Here is a 14,617-nt window from a genome sequence, read left to right on the forward strand (position 1 = left end):
CTGTATTTTCAAGACAGAATAGGAAACAGAGAACCAGGATCCCAAGTTGAGGTTTAACTATTTTCCTTTTTCCTAGAGGGGATTTCTAGTTGCTAGGGGCACAAATAGCATCTTGTTGTACTGAATTTGTAAAACGAGATTTAGACATACTAATTTATCCCCAGTTCGTGGTTTGGTGCTATTGGGATGGACCGGCAGAAACTAGTTAAGGAAGTGCCCTTAGCATACAACAATACTGCTCTGCCACAGAATCTTCAAATTGTATGTTGTTATTCATTCAAAAATATTTGCTAACTTATTCAGGTCTTGGAGGATGCCAAAAAAAATAAACAGGGTGTGTGTGTGTGTGTGTGTGTGTGTGTGTTTTAATCTGGAGGAGCTTCCAGTCCAGTGGCAGAAATGAGGCAAGGCTGTTGCTCTTAACTATAGCAGAATATGACAAGAAATGTTCAAACTAATGGCTGTAACATTATTTAGAAGAAAAAAGATTCATTGCATCTGGAGACAGGCTTCAGAGAAGAGGTAGGATTTCCTTTGAGATTTTTTTTAAAGTTTGCTTATTTACTTTGAAAGAGGAGGGGCAGAGAGAATTCCAAGCACTGATGGTGCAGAGTCCAACTGGGGGCTCGAGTCCACGAACCATGAGATGATGACCTGAGCCTAAACCAAGAGTTGGATGCTTAACCAACTGAGTCACCCAGGTACCCCTGCTTTGAGATTTTTAGAGATTAAAACCAACTGATGGGATGGTGGTAACGGGTAGAATGATTTGAGTCACAGGGAAATGGGGGTGAGGAAAGACATAGAATTAACAAAGTCCAAGGGTGTGGTGGATTCAGGGATTAATGGGGATCCTGGTTTGATTGGAAATAAAAGTCATCTGAAGTGATACATATGTCCAGGTGGAAAACTGTTCCGTCTCTTCAGAGCTTGGATGCTGTGTTAGAATGTGTGGTCCATGCAGTAATGAGAAACTACAACAGGGCAGGGCAAGGGCAGGACAGGACCTTGACAAGGAGGTCTATGAGTCGATGAGAGGTTTCCTTCCATGTCCCCACCTGTCACATCCTGCAGCATCCTGAATTGTAACTGCCCCAATCTGTACTCTCTTAGTGATTGTGGACTCTTAAGGCAGGAACCACCTCTTGAAGATAAAAACAAGCATCTGGAGAACATGTGTCACAGAAACTGGTGTCCACACTGGGCTAAAAAATACACGTTTTGAATAGATAAAGTATTAGAACTGACGAATATTGTTGCATTCCAGGGGAGCAGAGATATTTTGCATGGAGATTTGACAGTTCTTGGAGACTGAGTGGATATAGTGGGCAAGGGAAATTGTTTTCGACATGGTCACTTCGGGAATGGAGGTGCCTTGGACAGAAATAAGGTAGTCAGCGAGCCATCGGCACTGCTATCTCGATGGGAAAATGGGAAAATGTGCTGGTGCACCATTCCAAACCCTCATTCTTAGAATTATGCAAGCTGAACTAGCATTCTTGATCTCTGGAAACAGATGTCACTCACACAATAGTAGAAAACAAAAATCACTGTTTATGAAATTACTATCCGCTTACATACTTTTTAAAAACTTGTTTACTAAAAAGCAAATCATGCATTTGTCTGATGATTTTTGAATGTCTATATGTAGCTTGGTATCTTGCCTCATGCGCAACATGTGACCAGTCCCTTTCACCCTCTACAAATTAAGGTAACTCCCATAAGGAGAATGGAAAGTGGTAGATCAATATTGTTCATTGTTCTATTACGTAGCTAAATGGTAACACTGTGCTGTTCCTTCTCCCAAATCATCCCGGTTAGGTAGCAGAAGTGGAAAAGGTCTGATAGAAATGGGGAGGGACTGCGGTCACCTTCCGTCCAAAGTGATGGGCCTCACTCTTTGTCACTTTCTTCAATAATGCTAGCAGAAATTTTAAAATGCTATTTAATTACAAGGCTTTATAAAATTAAACACTGAATGTTTACTAGATTAAAGTTAGGAAATTAACCTAACATTAGCAAAGAGGGACTAATGGTGGTGGTACCTAGAGTATGATGTTCAGGAATGCAGTTTTTTTTTACACAAAAAGCACCAGAAACAGTGTTAACTATGTCAGTGCTCCAAGAAAACTATAAAGCATTGCAGGAATTTGGAGCAGGGAGACATCATTTATGGCTGGGTGATCCAGAAAGTATTCATGTACTTGAGGGTACATGAGTTTGGCCTTGAATTATGGATAGATTTGCAATAGGCATATACTCAGGGGAAAAGATTCCAAATAATAATAAATTGCAGAAAGCTACACTGCTTTACGGCTGCTGGAGCTCAGCACTAGAATATTGATTATGCTATAAGCCTACAACTATTAAGAAATACGTATCCCAGAAGTTAACCTAGAAACACATAAAGAATAGAAATGTTCCCAATTACACAGCTGCAAAAATTTAGTTAGATGTCACAAAGTAGTAAGTATAATAAAATTCAGGTTCGTTACAATTTATACCATGTTAGAAGCAAGCAATTCCTTTAGAAGGAACCTTATTTCACCATTGCTTTATAATTATAGATGTACTTAATTCCATCACTGATTTATTTTTATTGGTAATGAGGATTAGTACTTTAGCTTAAAGTATCTCTCTTCTATGTATGTCAAGTAGTTAATGACCTGTAAATGAACTCTTAAATATGCTAAAGAAGCTCATTATTTAAGGTAATTATTTAGCAAAGCAATGATCCTTTGATTATGCAAATTACTGACATTAAATTATAAATCTGCAAGTATCCGGTCTTCTGTTTCATTCTGAGGCCTCTAAATGACCTTCCAATCCAGGTATTGCTTGGTCCAAGGGTCTTGTCAAGGGTGACAAGAGAGAGTAGATGTTAGCAACATCCAGGGGTTTCTAGATTTTCTTCAGCTGATGGAGTTGGAGCTGGCGCCCATGATGACGATGATAACGATGACGGTGATGGTGATGTGGCTTGTTAGATTCCTCCTGCTGAGTAGCTGTTTAGACTTATGAATATATTATGTGCCAACTATAAGACATATTCTAAAGATTTTTGGCTTTAAGGTCACTGTATTTGAAGACGATCTTCATCAGATAGACGTTTGTAAGTTAGTTTTTATGTACATACTAAGGCACTGAAAATAATCTGTGCCTGGTAGCAAGGAAGAGGGGTGACTAGGGGTAAGAAAGAAGCAGGCAGTCAATAAACCTTTTCATTGTGTGCTAAGTGAGATAGATGAGCTCTGGTCAGATACTCGGAGATTTAGAAGAATCATCTGGTCCAGTCTGGGAGTAAGAGGGAAGGTGTTGAAAGAAGTGAGAAGAGATTAAAGCTAAGAGGGTAAAAATTGGAAATGGGGAGTGGGGCTGTCTTGGGCAAAGAGAAAGCATGTGAGGGGAAGTGAGTAGCAATGGGCTGTTCTCTGGACTGCGTATAATTCAGTGTGGCTCCAGTGCTGAGTATAAGCATCACAGGGGTGGTGGTGAAAAATGAGGCTGGAGAGGGAATAAAGAGAAGGGGTCAGAAGTTTTATTTTGAAAGATGTGTTAGGAGACGTTGAAAGATTTTAAGTAAAGGGCTTACAAAATCAAGTGTGCATTTTAGAAAGATCACTTTAGGGGCACCTTGGGTGGCTCAGTCGGTTGAGCGTCCAACTTCGGCTCAGGTCATGATCTCGCAGTTCGTGATTTCGAGCCCCGCGTCGGGCTCTGTGCTGACGGCTCAGAGCCTGGAGCCTTCTTCGGATTCTGTGTCTCCTTCTCTCTCTGCCCCTAACCCGCTTGCATTTTGTCTCTGTCTCTCTCAAAAATAAATAAACATTAAAATAATTAGAAAGATCACTTTAACTAGAGCCGGTTGTGATATTAAAAGTATCTAGTAGCCTATTTAGCGGGGATCTAAGGGCAGGAGGGTCTGATGTTTCCCGAGTTAACTCTTTAGTTGCTTTCTCCAGACATGTGCCACTGGAGTGTCTATTTACTAACATACAGAGGTATTCAGTATCCTAGCAATCATAAGGCTGTACTCATATGTGCTGGCTGGATATCTGTTCTGGGTAGAAGGCGCCAGATTCAGTGAAGGAGAGCCACTGGAAGTTACTGATATAACCCACGTAAAAGTGAACAAAGGAAGTCACAGGAGAGATCAAGATACTTGAACGCACTCAAGACACTTACAAAGAGAAATTAAATGGCTTGGTTATTAATTGGTGGGGATTGAGTGAAAGGGAGGATAACAGGAAACGACTTGTCTCCCGGCTTGAGTAAACAGGTGGATGGGGTGGCCATTCATTGGTTCACTGAGAGAAGTCTGAAAGGAGAGGAGAATGGCTGGGGGGTGGGGACACCCGTGAGTTATCTCTGGAACACTGAGGAAGAGATGTTTGTTTACCATCATTTGATCCTACCAATTTGAAGCCCGGGAGAGAGACAGGACCAAGAGGTGCAGCTTAGGAATCATCATTACAGGTGGGAGTTGGAGCCATTCACGGTGGACAGTGTCTTCCAAGTGGAGCATGTAGAGGAAGGTACCATCATCTTGGGCAGTGAATCTTAAGTATTTCCTAGGATATAGTGCTTTGTACACACACACACACACCCGCAATTTGACAACATGCACACAATTCAATGGATCCAGGAAATGACATATCATACCAAACCAGATATGGGATTTATTAACCTACTGCAACTACTTACAAATCTCAGTATTTATAGGTTTCATAGGTGAAGGGTGAAGGGTGAAGTGCATTCACAAACATGCCCTCTTGTGGATCAGAACATCCTACACACACACACACACACACACACACACACACACACACCCTTCTTCACATGCAGGATATGTGTTTACAGACTTGATGTAGAGAGACGCTCTTGAGTTAGCTCTTCTCTCTTTCCCCAATACTAAAAGGAGTAAGAGAATCTTGGTATCTCCAATAAAAAATTCAGAGGAAAATGATTCTCAAGTTATATTAAGGTATGCTAACATGGAAACTGAACCTCTTGTTTACCAATTTACTGTTTTTTCCTAAGTCTTATGTCTTGTCTACCCATTCTTTCTCTCGGTTCCTCCTCTCAGGCCCTTGTACCTGTGAGAATTACTAAAACCAATTTAAAGCTTCTTGCTTTCTGCCTCTCTCAGAGATCCTTCCGAACATGGCTGCCAGCATAGTTCCAAAACCCCGTTTCCATGATGTCACTCACCCAGAGCTGACAATGATTTTTCCATTTGCAATTACATCAAGTGCAGACTTCTTTCCCTCCAGGCTCTCCAGAATAAGATCACACCTAGCCGATGAATGGTTTTAATGATTCCCTGGTAGAGTTCTTTAAGGCAATCAGAACTAAATCTTCATTGACTCACCCCCCCGGTCTACTGAAATTCTTACACTTGTTTTCTGTTTTGCGGATCTGGAATCTCAGAAATAATAAACAAGGTTTATGAGAAAGAAAGAGCACGGAGAGGAAGACTCAGAAACTCTGATCCTAGGTTTGGAGCCTAGTGACCCATTTGATAGGCTATTTAATTTCTTATCTATAAGAGTTAAATCTGCTAACACATTACATAGTTACTCTGAAGGGTAAATGAGACAATCTACGTGAACGTGCTTTCTAAATTATAAAGTGCTAAAGCAAATCCTATGTAATCAAAATTTCTCTTATCTGAAATTCAAGAATACATGATTTTTAAACTATGTATGTTTGATAGCTTTGAAATCTTCAGTGTTCTTGATACAAGTTAGACGTCACTACTATCTGAAATAATTAAAAAGAGAGACCTGGAGGTTGGGAACAGAAATAGAGGCCAAATAAATACTCAACAATCCTCAGGGATCCTCAACGTTGACTTTCCAAAAGAGCAGGCTTAAAGGAACTTTAAGTTAGCCTAGGATGTAGAAATACACTCTTGCCAACTATATTCCTGTGAGGAGGAATGCAGGTATGTGTCAGAGGGAATGGAAGCGCCAGAAGTCAGTAAGACTGAGAAGTCACAAGGAGATTATCAAAAATGTGAAGAATCGAAAGCTAAAAATTAAAAAAATGAAGTGCTTTCTAATACATGTATTAATTACAACAAAGAAGAAACAGACATGCAAGTAAATTATTATAACTTTGTTGCAAAAGGATTACAAAGAGTATCCGGTGAATAAGTAAACAGAAATTAGTAATACACTACTCGTTAACACTAATGAAAGGATTCAAAACGTCACTTGCATTGCAGTTTCTAGTTGAACGGATTCAAGTTATTTGGGAGTTTTTGTAGGTTCACTCAAGACCCTTGCATCTGTAAGCCAACTTCTCATCATGTGCCAGTGCTCCTCTCCTTTTTGTTTTGAAAGCCTTGGCTTCGGGTTGGGGAAGGCCAATGGGATACTGAGGGGCCAGCTAACACCATGGGTCTCCCATGGTGGTTCCCCTGTAGCTATGATGTGGTTCATCTGTTCTTCTAAGCGGTGTTTGCATTTTGGTCTTTTCCATTCAATAGTGTTGTTTTTATGTGATTCGTGAATTATTTCCAAACATGTTTTTGCTTTTCACAAACAGACTGAAGGCTCCTTAAGGCCAACACAAATTCTAACGCTATTTCTTATAAGAATATTGTGACTGTGGGGGCGCCTGGGTGGCTCAGTCAGTTGAGTGTCTGACTTCGGCTCAGGTCATGATCTCATGGTCTATGAGTTCAAGCCCCGCGGTCGAGCTCTGTGCTGACAGCTTGGAGGATGAAGCCTCTTTCAGATTCTGTGTCTCCCTTTCTCTCTACCCCTCCCCCACTCACGCTGTCTCTGTCCCTCAAAAATAAATAAACGTTAAATATATATATAATATATATATATATATATATAAGAGAATATCGTGACTGTGAATATGCATCACAGACTCTTAACAAGTATTTCTAGAGTAACTGACATAAACAGAAGTTTGCTATCTATGGTTTCTCAGCTATAAATGTAACAGGAGTAAAAAAAATTACTTTATCTCTTATGAGAATATAAACTTAGTTCCTCATATTTACTATTAATGTGTTTAGAAAACCAAATTTGTTTATGGACTAAGGTCTTAGTTAATAAGATGTATGTTACAAAAAGTAGTGGTTTAAAAATCATTTTCCAATTACTAATCAAGTCAGGTTAGAAAATTCAAGATAGTTCACGTGAGCTCCTTTTGACAGTATGCTGAGGTGTTTACAAAGCATATATACAAAATGTATAAAACTCTTTTGTTTCAATCCTCTGTTTCTTGACAGAATTTGAAATTAACATGACCAATTAAATCTATCACGACTATCTGGGGCAATGCTGACAAGATGGGTTTTTTCTTTTATTCCCTCCTATTTTAGAAGTACTTTACAAGTGAAAAGGGCAACATCATTTTTAGAGTTTGTTGAGAACTTCAAATATCTGGTCCCCAGAAGCAAGATTCATTGTGAGGAGTAGCTAAGGTCTCACCAAGTTTTCAAAATAGTGCCCACATATACCGTACTTGTTGAACAAATTCAGATTTATTGAAAGTAAACATTTACATTGGCTACAATGTTAGAACTATTACAAAGCTGGATAAAAGAGGCTTAAGTAGCAATAGAAAGCAAGTGCAATAAAAAGTGAATAGAGAAAATATTTGGCCTTAGTGATCTCTTGGCAGTATTTACATTATGTACATATTGTTAAATATTTATAATAACTCTAAGGCACCAAAGGCTAAATAGCAGGTTGCAATACTACTGTTTTGTGCACAGAAGTCAAGAAATTTATTGTAAAGAAGGCTGGATAGTTAAAGAAACATAGGCATATCTTAATGTTTACATAAAGGAGTGGCTGCATTTTTAAAAATATCAAATGATACATTAGATATTGGGCAGATTGAAGAAAATATTTTTAGAACATTAAATTATGTTGACTATGTAAATAAGCACTATTTTTTTACTGACTTGCTGGTAAATGTGTAATGTAATCTATTCTTCAACACAGCTTTTTCACACTCATGGATATGTTTTGTCTAAAAACTACTTGAAATTCTTTCAACCTACAAAAACTTATCCTAATATATCATAGTGTATACAAAATCTCCAGGAAAAATTGACTGGACAATAATATACATCAAATTTATATTTAATCTGACAAAAATTTAGCAGGCATTCAATGCCAAAATAATTGAATATTCAGTCTGCCACTCTGGCAAAGCAGTTGAGTATGTTAATCCTTTAACTGTAAGTGGGCAATTGTTTGTGGCTTAGGTGAATGGACATAAAATTGGCCCATGGAGAAAACCAATCTTAAAGGGGACTACTTATATTCAGATTTTGCAACTTGAAACCCCTTCACATAACTCACTGGGTGTTAGTTAGCTATGTCGTTCATCACCAGTGACTGAAATATCTGTATTACTGCACTGTCAAGAGGTAACTGACAATATCTATGTCCAGCACAATCTTGACTGTTGAATTACTTGATAACTTCCATTTGCAAAATTTTATGCGTTCCTTATACTGGAAACCCAGTTTACCTTAACAAACGGTCTGTCAATTGTCTTGAGGTAGTGTTAGAATGAAGAATTCAGCGGAACAATCGAATAACATCCTAGTATTTTTTAAATGTGCTTCAAGTGCTACTATGAAATCCACATATTTAAGTGGTAGACAGTCCAAGGTTGAGTGGCCCTTCATGACATATTAAATCACTATCTGATGAAAGGCATCCAGACATTTACAAAGATGATGATTTTTCCTTAAAACTTTCTTCGACACCATGCCCTCTGGCAAGTTATGATACTACGGTATAAAGTAGTTTTGGAATTCTTTCAATGATATTAAAAATTTATACTGCATATTAAAAGTTTCCCTTCTTTTAGCAAAGTGGAGAATAACTGAGAGATTTCTTTTTTAAACTCTTAAATTTTTCAATGCAAAATATTCAGAACATTAGCAATAGTTTTTGGGTTGGTTTCTTACACCACATTAATGATACTAAGTTTAAGGAGGTGGCACTCATTTAAATTTTAAATTTAAAAACCACCTTCAAATCCGACATTTGACTGAGATTTGCTGAAGAGAAAATAAAAATAAAAATCATTTCAACATAATGCAATCTAAGGCACCCAAGGTACCTCACCATAATGTATTCTATAGCACTAGGTTTTAAGTATATTATTACTTTTTTCTCTTCTCAAATGTTCACTCATTTTCTTTTTTTTTTCCAATACAGTGGACAATGAAAAGGACAAATCACTCATAGTGAAATGTTCACAAAAATCAGTAATGTAGGAAAAAGCAGAACTAATAAATTAAGGTTCTTCTTTCCCTACTTCAAGAATGAAAATAAATGATTACCTTTGCTCAGTGGGTTAATGCTAAGTAGTAATGACTACACAATTAATACAACTGTTACAAAGCATCAGTGAACAGACTTCAAATATTATATAAATACAATACAATATCACATGTTTGGAATCATCAAATATGTCAATAGGTAATATCTTAATGGGGTGACTGAATCAAGGCATGATAATGTTTAAACTTCTAAATCTTAGAGACCTACTTGGAAGCATGATTCATTTATTGATGAATATTAATTAATATTATTAATTAACTAATACTGAAATTGGATTATTTAAAAATAAAGGTAAGTATCAGTATACTATAGTAACCCCAATATCAAAAACGTTCAATTAAAAGATTGGCTCTCATACTTTGAATATTTGCTTACAGAGATTCTGACACTTAATTTTTCAAAACAAACTTAAAATCTGTCATTTTGCACTGCAATAGCATTCAATTAGTTACTATTTGGAGACATCTTATTATCATAACAGATGTCCATTGTCTGTAATAGTTAGTGGGCATTAAAACTATCAACTGCTTCCTCTGCTCTAAGAGGTGAATCTACTTTTATTGTTTTCTTTTCATTTTTTTAAAAATTTACATCCAAGTTCTATTCTTAAACTGGTGGTAGAGGTTTGCATTCTTCCAGTTTTTCCTCCCTAAAATACTCTCCCCTGAGTCCTCCAAGCCACCTATTCCAGTTCAGATTCTGATACTACACTCCTCATAGATCACTCAACTGTTAAGTAAAACCTTAATGGATTAGGTCCATGGTTCAAAAACTATGCTTGGTGGGGGGCGCTACAGGGCGTTTTTGGAGTTGCCTCAGTGCTGCCAGTGGCCACACAGGTGGGGTTCCGAGACCTCAACTTCCAAATCCTGCCATTACGTCTTCACAACTATATTATATATAGAACGTGCCACAAAATTAATTTGAAAATAGTAATTTTGACGCTTAAAAATGTTTTTAAAACGCAGTCAAAGGGATTTGGGAGACTTGGGGAGTCTTGGCAGAAAGAAGCAAGTCGTCCGCTTGTCCCATGGAAAGTCTTCAAATATCTGGTCACAGAGTACTAAGTGACATGCTAGATCTATGCCCTACTATGCCTCAGTCTGGCTTTGAGTTTGGAGGCCCAAGTTGGAATGGATCAATGTTTTAAGTGGATCCTATCACAATGATTAATATCTCAACCGCTTCAAGTCTATTTTTGCAGAAATAAGTGGCATTATCAATTATTTACAATATAAGGAAACAAACAATAGGTAAATACTTAAGTAGCAACCCTTAGCGATGCGTGTGACCTTTTTGCTCACCTTGTGTGCCAAAGGAAATAAACACAGAAGTTATAACATTATACTTGCAAATGACTATACATTTTTACTTTTTTTTTCTTTCTAAATAAATTAGAATCAGATATGAGCCTTGATTCAGGGTCTGAATAGAGTGGCAGACTTGTTAATTAAACTGCTCTCATGAATGGCCTTATTCCAAAGATATCACGTAGGAAATAAAACACTGTCAATTAAAACTTATAATGAGCAAGAATAACTTCAGGACCCAAAGAAATAGAAATGATTTTGATGAGCACATGACTCTTGAAAGGAAAATGCTGAGAGCTGGTGCTGTTATTCTCTATAAATCTATTTGTGTTCTTTTAATATAAAAGAAACTTCAAAGTTTGTCTTCTTTCTCAATACGAAAAAACATAAGCAGAGGTATTAGATGAAAAAATATAAAAATGCTGGTGTGGTATAAATAAATTGTAAAAATGTTCCATTGTAGTAAATAAAAAATATATACTGTTTGTTTAAATTCTGAGGCCCTTCTTTTAAACATATAATCATTTGAATATAGATTTAGTCCACCTGGGGCACCTGTGTTCCCCAAATTATAATTGTTAGAGAACGTTATAAAAGAGTTGAATTTTAACTGAAGGAAAAATTATTTAAACAAATAGAAAAATTGTTTGTAAATATTTTCAGTGAATGAATGGTGATAAATTTGACTCGTATCTTGGTTTATGTCCAGATTTCCTGCTTACTGAATATTATTTTCTTCTCATTAAATGGGAATGGAATCATGGAGCCATGCCATCTCTGTTGTCAATACACATATATGTGTATACACACACATATATGCACCATCACACACATTTTGATGCATGAATCTATAGATATGTACATTACATACTCTTGGGCAAAGCACTGCATCTAAGACCTAATTGTTTTTGTTTAAGAAAAAAGTAACAGGAGAATAGGAAACATCCCCTCCCCAAACATTTGAATGTTCATACCACTAATTAAATAGCACATCGGAATGTGCAAACAGACTTATTGCAAAGTATTGTATAGATTTAGACGTCATTATAAAATGTTCTCAGTTCTATTTTGGTAACCTAAAATGTCGGTATATAATACCAAATTTCCAATTAAAGAGTTTAATATAAAAATATCAGCACAAAACTGTTTTTTCAATCTGTTTATTGTGTGAGCAACCCAAACTTAAGTTTAAGTGCTGTTGTAATTTTATTACTAGATTCCATAACCCTACAATTGATAAATTGTATACCATTTTAGGTATGTTTAATGAGATACTTAGAAATACTAAGAAAAAAATCAGTATTCAAAGGGTTACTTTTGTTTATAATAACAATAAATTATTTTATCATCTTCTTCAGTTCAAAATCCAGCTTTGAACCCGAGGAAGGCTTTCAAATCACGTTAATTAAATGGTGGTCCTTTACCCAGTAGCGGTTTGATTACCAATTACTCGAAGGATCTCTTTGTGAATGCCTCCTTCTTGCGTGTTAATATTTGCATCTCCGACTTGGCCATCCTCATAGCTGAAATGCAAAAAAGAAACATAAAACATTTAAAAAGACGAAACATTAAAAAATCACTTAAGCCACCTTAGAAATGTTATTTGGCACCCAAAGTACAGCTGAAGGGAATCAATAGCGAAGGAGTCATTTCTCTGCTGGATTTAATAATGTGTCTGCATTACTAACCACATGATTATGCTCAATCGTGCCCCGATTTCCCCTTCCTTCCTTTCTTAATTTCAACTTTTTCACCCCCACATAAAGCACGGCTTGTGATGCCGGAAGCACCCGTGTCTCTGGCCTTGCAAGCATTTTCCCACAGTGGCTGCTATACGAAGCCTACCGTGGAGGAAACACCAGCTTCGGCTTTACGTTCTTTAGCTTCTAAACTTCCCAGCCCCACTCCAGCCTCAATCATTTATTTTCTCATCTGCGACACTCTTAGAAATGACTTCACTCTCTGCCGCTGCTCTTTTGCCATGCCTGCCCTCTCATCATCACTCTGTTGTGATCAGTGCTGCATTTTCTCTCTTATCTCTGGCTGCTCTACGTAGTCTGACTATACAAGACGTTCTTACTTAATGCTGGTACTTCACATTAGAACGCAAGTGCGCCAAGTGTAGCTAAGCTGTAGAAGTGAAAATAGAACATTAAAGGACAGCAGTTGCAAAGTCCTTTAAAAAGAAATAATTGCGTTTTAGATGATTCTTCATTTCCTCAAATAAACTTACTTGGGCAATAAGAATTTTCCAAGAATGAATTTTTAAACTTCCATGATAACGGTCAGAAGTAGAATAGGTGATGAATTAATTTTATTTCATAAAAATGACTTCAAGACAGAAGCTTTAGAGAAGGGGTAATTACTTCAAAATAGATAACCAGGGCTGTAAGCAGTCTCAAAGATTTATGCGCACCACTGTCTTTTCCTAACCACATAAAAATTCTCCTGAAATAGCACAATACAGGGAAATGAAATGGAGGGCACACAGCAATGAGAACCCAGGTCCTTACATAACCCACTGCTTAAACACCTAGTGATAACTGTATTTATATCGAATGTAGACTCGTAAGAACTGACCCACGGTTGCCTATCAACTTGTTTAATTCTTTCCGTATAAATATGTGTGTGTGTGCACACGCACACACACATACACACACACACACACACACACACACACACACACACACACACTCATAGTGAAACATCACCGTAAAGAAAAGAAAGGGGTATGTGGTATATAGCCCAGTTATAATTATTTCGTCAGGAGATCAAACTGTAAGTGTTCTGTTAATTAAGTGGAAAATGCTCAAGTGAAATGCTTTAAGTACTGTCCAAATCAAATTTGGTGCATTGTGGCAAACTATGTAAAAGATATATTTTACAGGGCAAGTAAAATACATTTTACTGGCTTTTACACAAATCCCGGCTACCCACAGGACTAAGGGTAAATTAAGCCATCCGTAATACTGAGCCAAGGCTGGAGAGGCAAACTGGCTGGCAGGCTCGTTCCGAGGGAGTTAATAGTGTTTACCAAGTCAATCCAGCTAGTTCCTCCAGGATCCGGATTTTGGAAAGCAAAGACACTGCCAAAAGGACAGTGGGAAGACACAAAGAAAACCATGATACCAGTTACACATACCGTCCACATGTAGCTCTTCTCATTTTCCCAATATGCATTTATGTTTATTCTGGCTCTATGGCACCTGTAGTAGGGTCTAGACACCTACTGTGTCCTCTGTACACAGGACACAAAGTTGAATAGGGTATTCTTGGCTTAACTGAGACCCAGTCTACCTACTACAATCTCTATTCCTTTCAACTTAATGCTGACCTTTGAGATTTGTCTGTAATACCTTCTATCTTCTCATGTCTTCAAGCCACTGCAGTCATTCTTCTGATCCTACCACTCTACTGAGTGTACTGACAATGGTTGCCCACAGCCTCCTAGGTGAGGAGTTCACAGGACTTTACCTGCTATGTGAGCAGTATGTGATACAGTGGACTGCTCTTTTTCCTAAAGTGATACTATCTCTTCACTTCCTCATTGGCCCTGTGACTATTACTATTTAAAAAGATTTTTTTTCAATGTTTATTTATTTTTTGAGAGAGACAGAGACAGAATGCCAGTGGGTTAGGGGCAGAGAGAGAGGGAGACACAGAATCTGAAGCAGGCTCCAGGCTCTGAGCCATCAGCACAGAGCCCGACGCGGGGCTCAAACCCATGAGCTGTGAGATCATGACCTGAGCCGAAGTCGGACGCTCAACCGACTGAGCCACCCAGGCGCCCTGGCCCTGTGATTATTAATTCTCAATTTCCTTCACCACATCCTCTCCCGTGGCCTCCCATTTCAATGCTGATTTTATCCACAATTCACTCTCAGTGTTTTCTCTTCTCATGATCTGCAAAATCTCAATTATTTCAATCCCTCCCACTGCTTTAATTGTCACCCACATGCTGATTCCTCAACTATA

The 14,617-nt window shown here is 37.7% G+C and overlaps 1 protein-coding gene across 3 annotated transcripts in view; it reads right to left on the minus strand.

Annotated features, from left to right (window-relative positions):
- Positions 1 to 7,488: 7,488 nt before the first annotated feature.
- PARP8 (poly(ADP-ribose) polymerase family member 8) overlaps positions 7,489 to 14,617 on the minus strand; it is a 183,916-nt gene continuing 176,787 nt past the window's right edge. For all 3 annotated transcript variants that reach the window (XM_047850835.1, XM_047850824.1, XM_047850841.1), the window contains one exon: positions 7,489 to 12,165. In XM_047850835.1, coding sequence (XP_047706791.1) covers positions 12,063 to 12,165 — 103 coding nt within the window. In that variant the 3' untranslated portion in view covers positions 7,489 to 12,062. The remainder of the gene's footprint in view (positions 12,166 to 14,617) is intronic.

The sequence above is a fragment of the Prionailurus viverrinus genome, chromosome A1, assembly GCF_022837055.1.
Source record: "Prionailurus viverrinus isolate Anna chromosome A1, UM_Priviv_1.0, whole genome shotgun sequence".
Taxonomy (NCBI): Eukaryota; Metazoa; Chordata; class Mammalia; order Carnivora; family Felidae; genus Prionailurus; species Prionailurus viverrinus.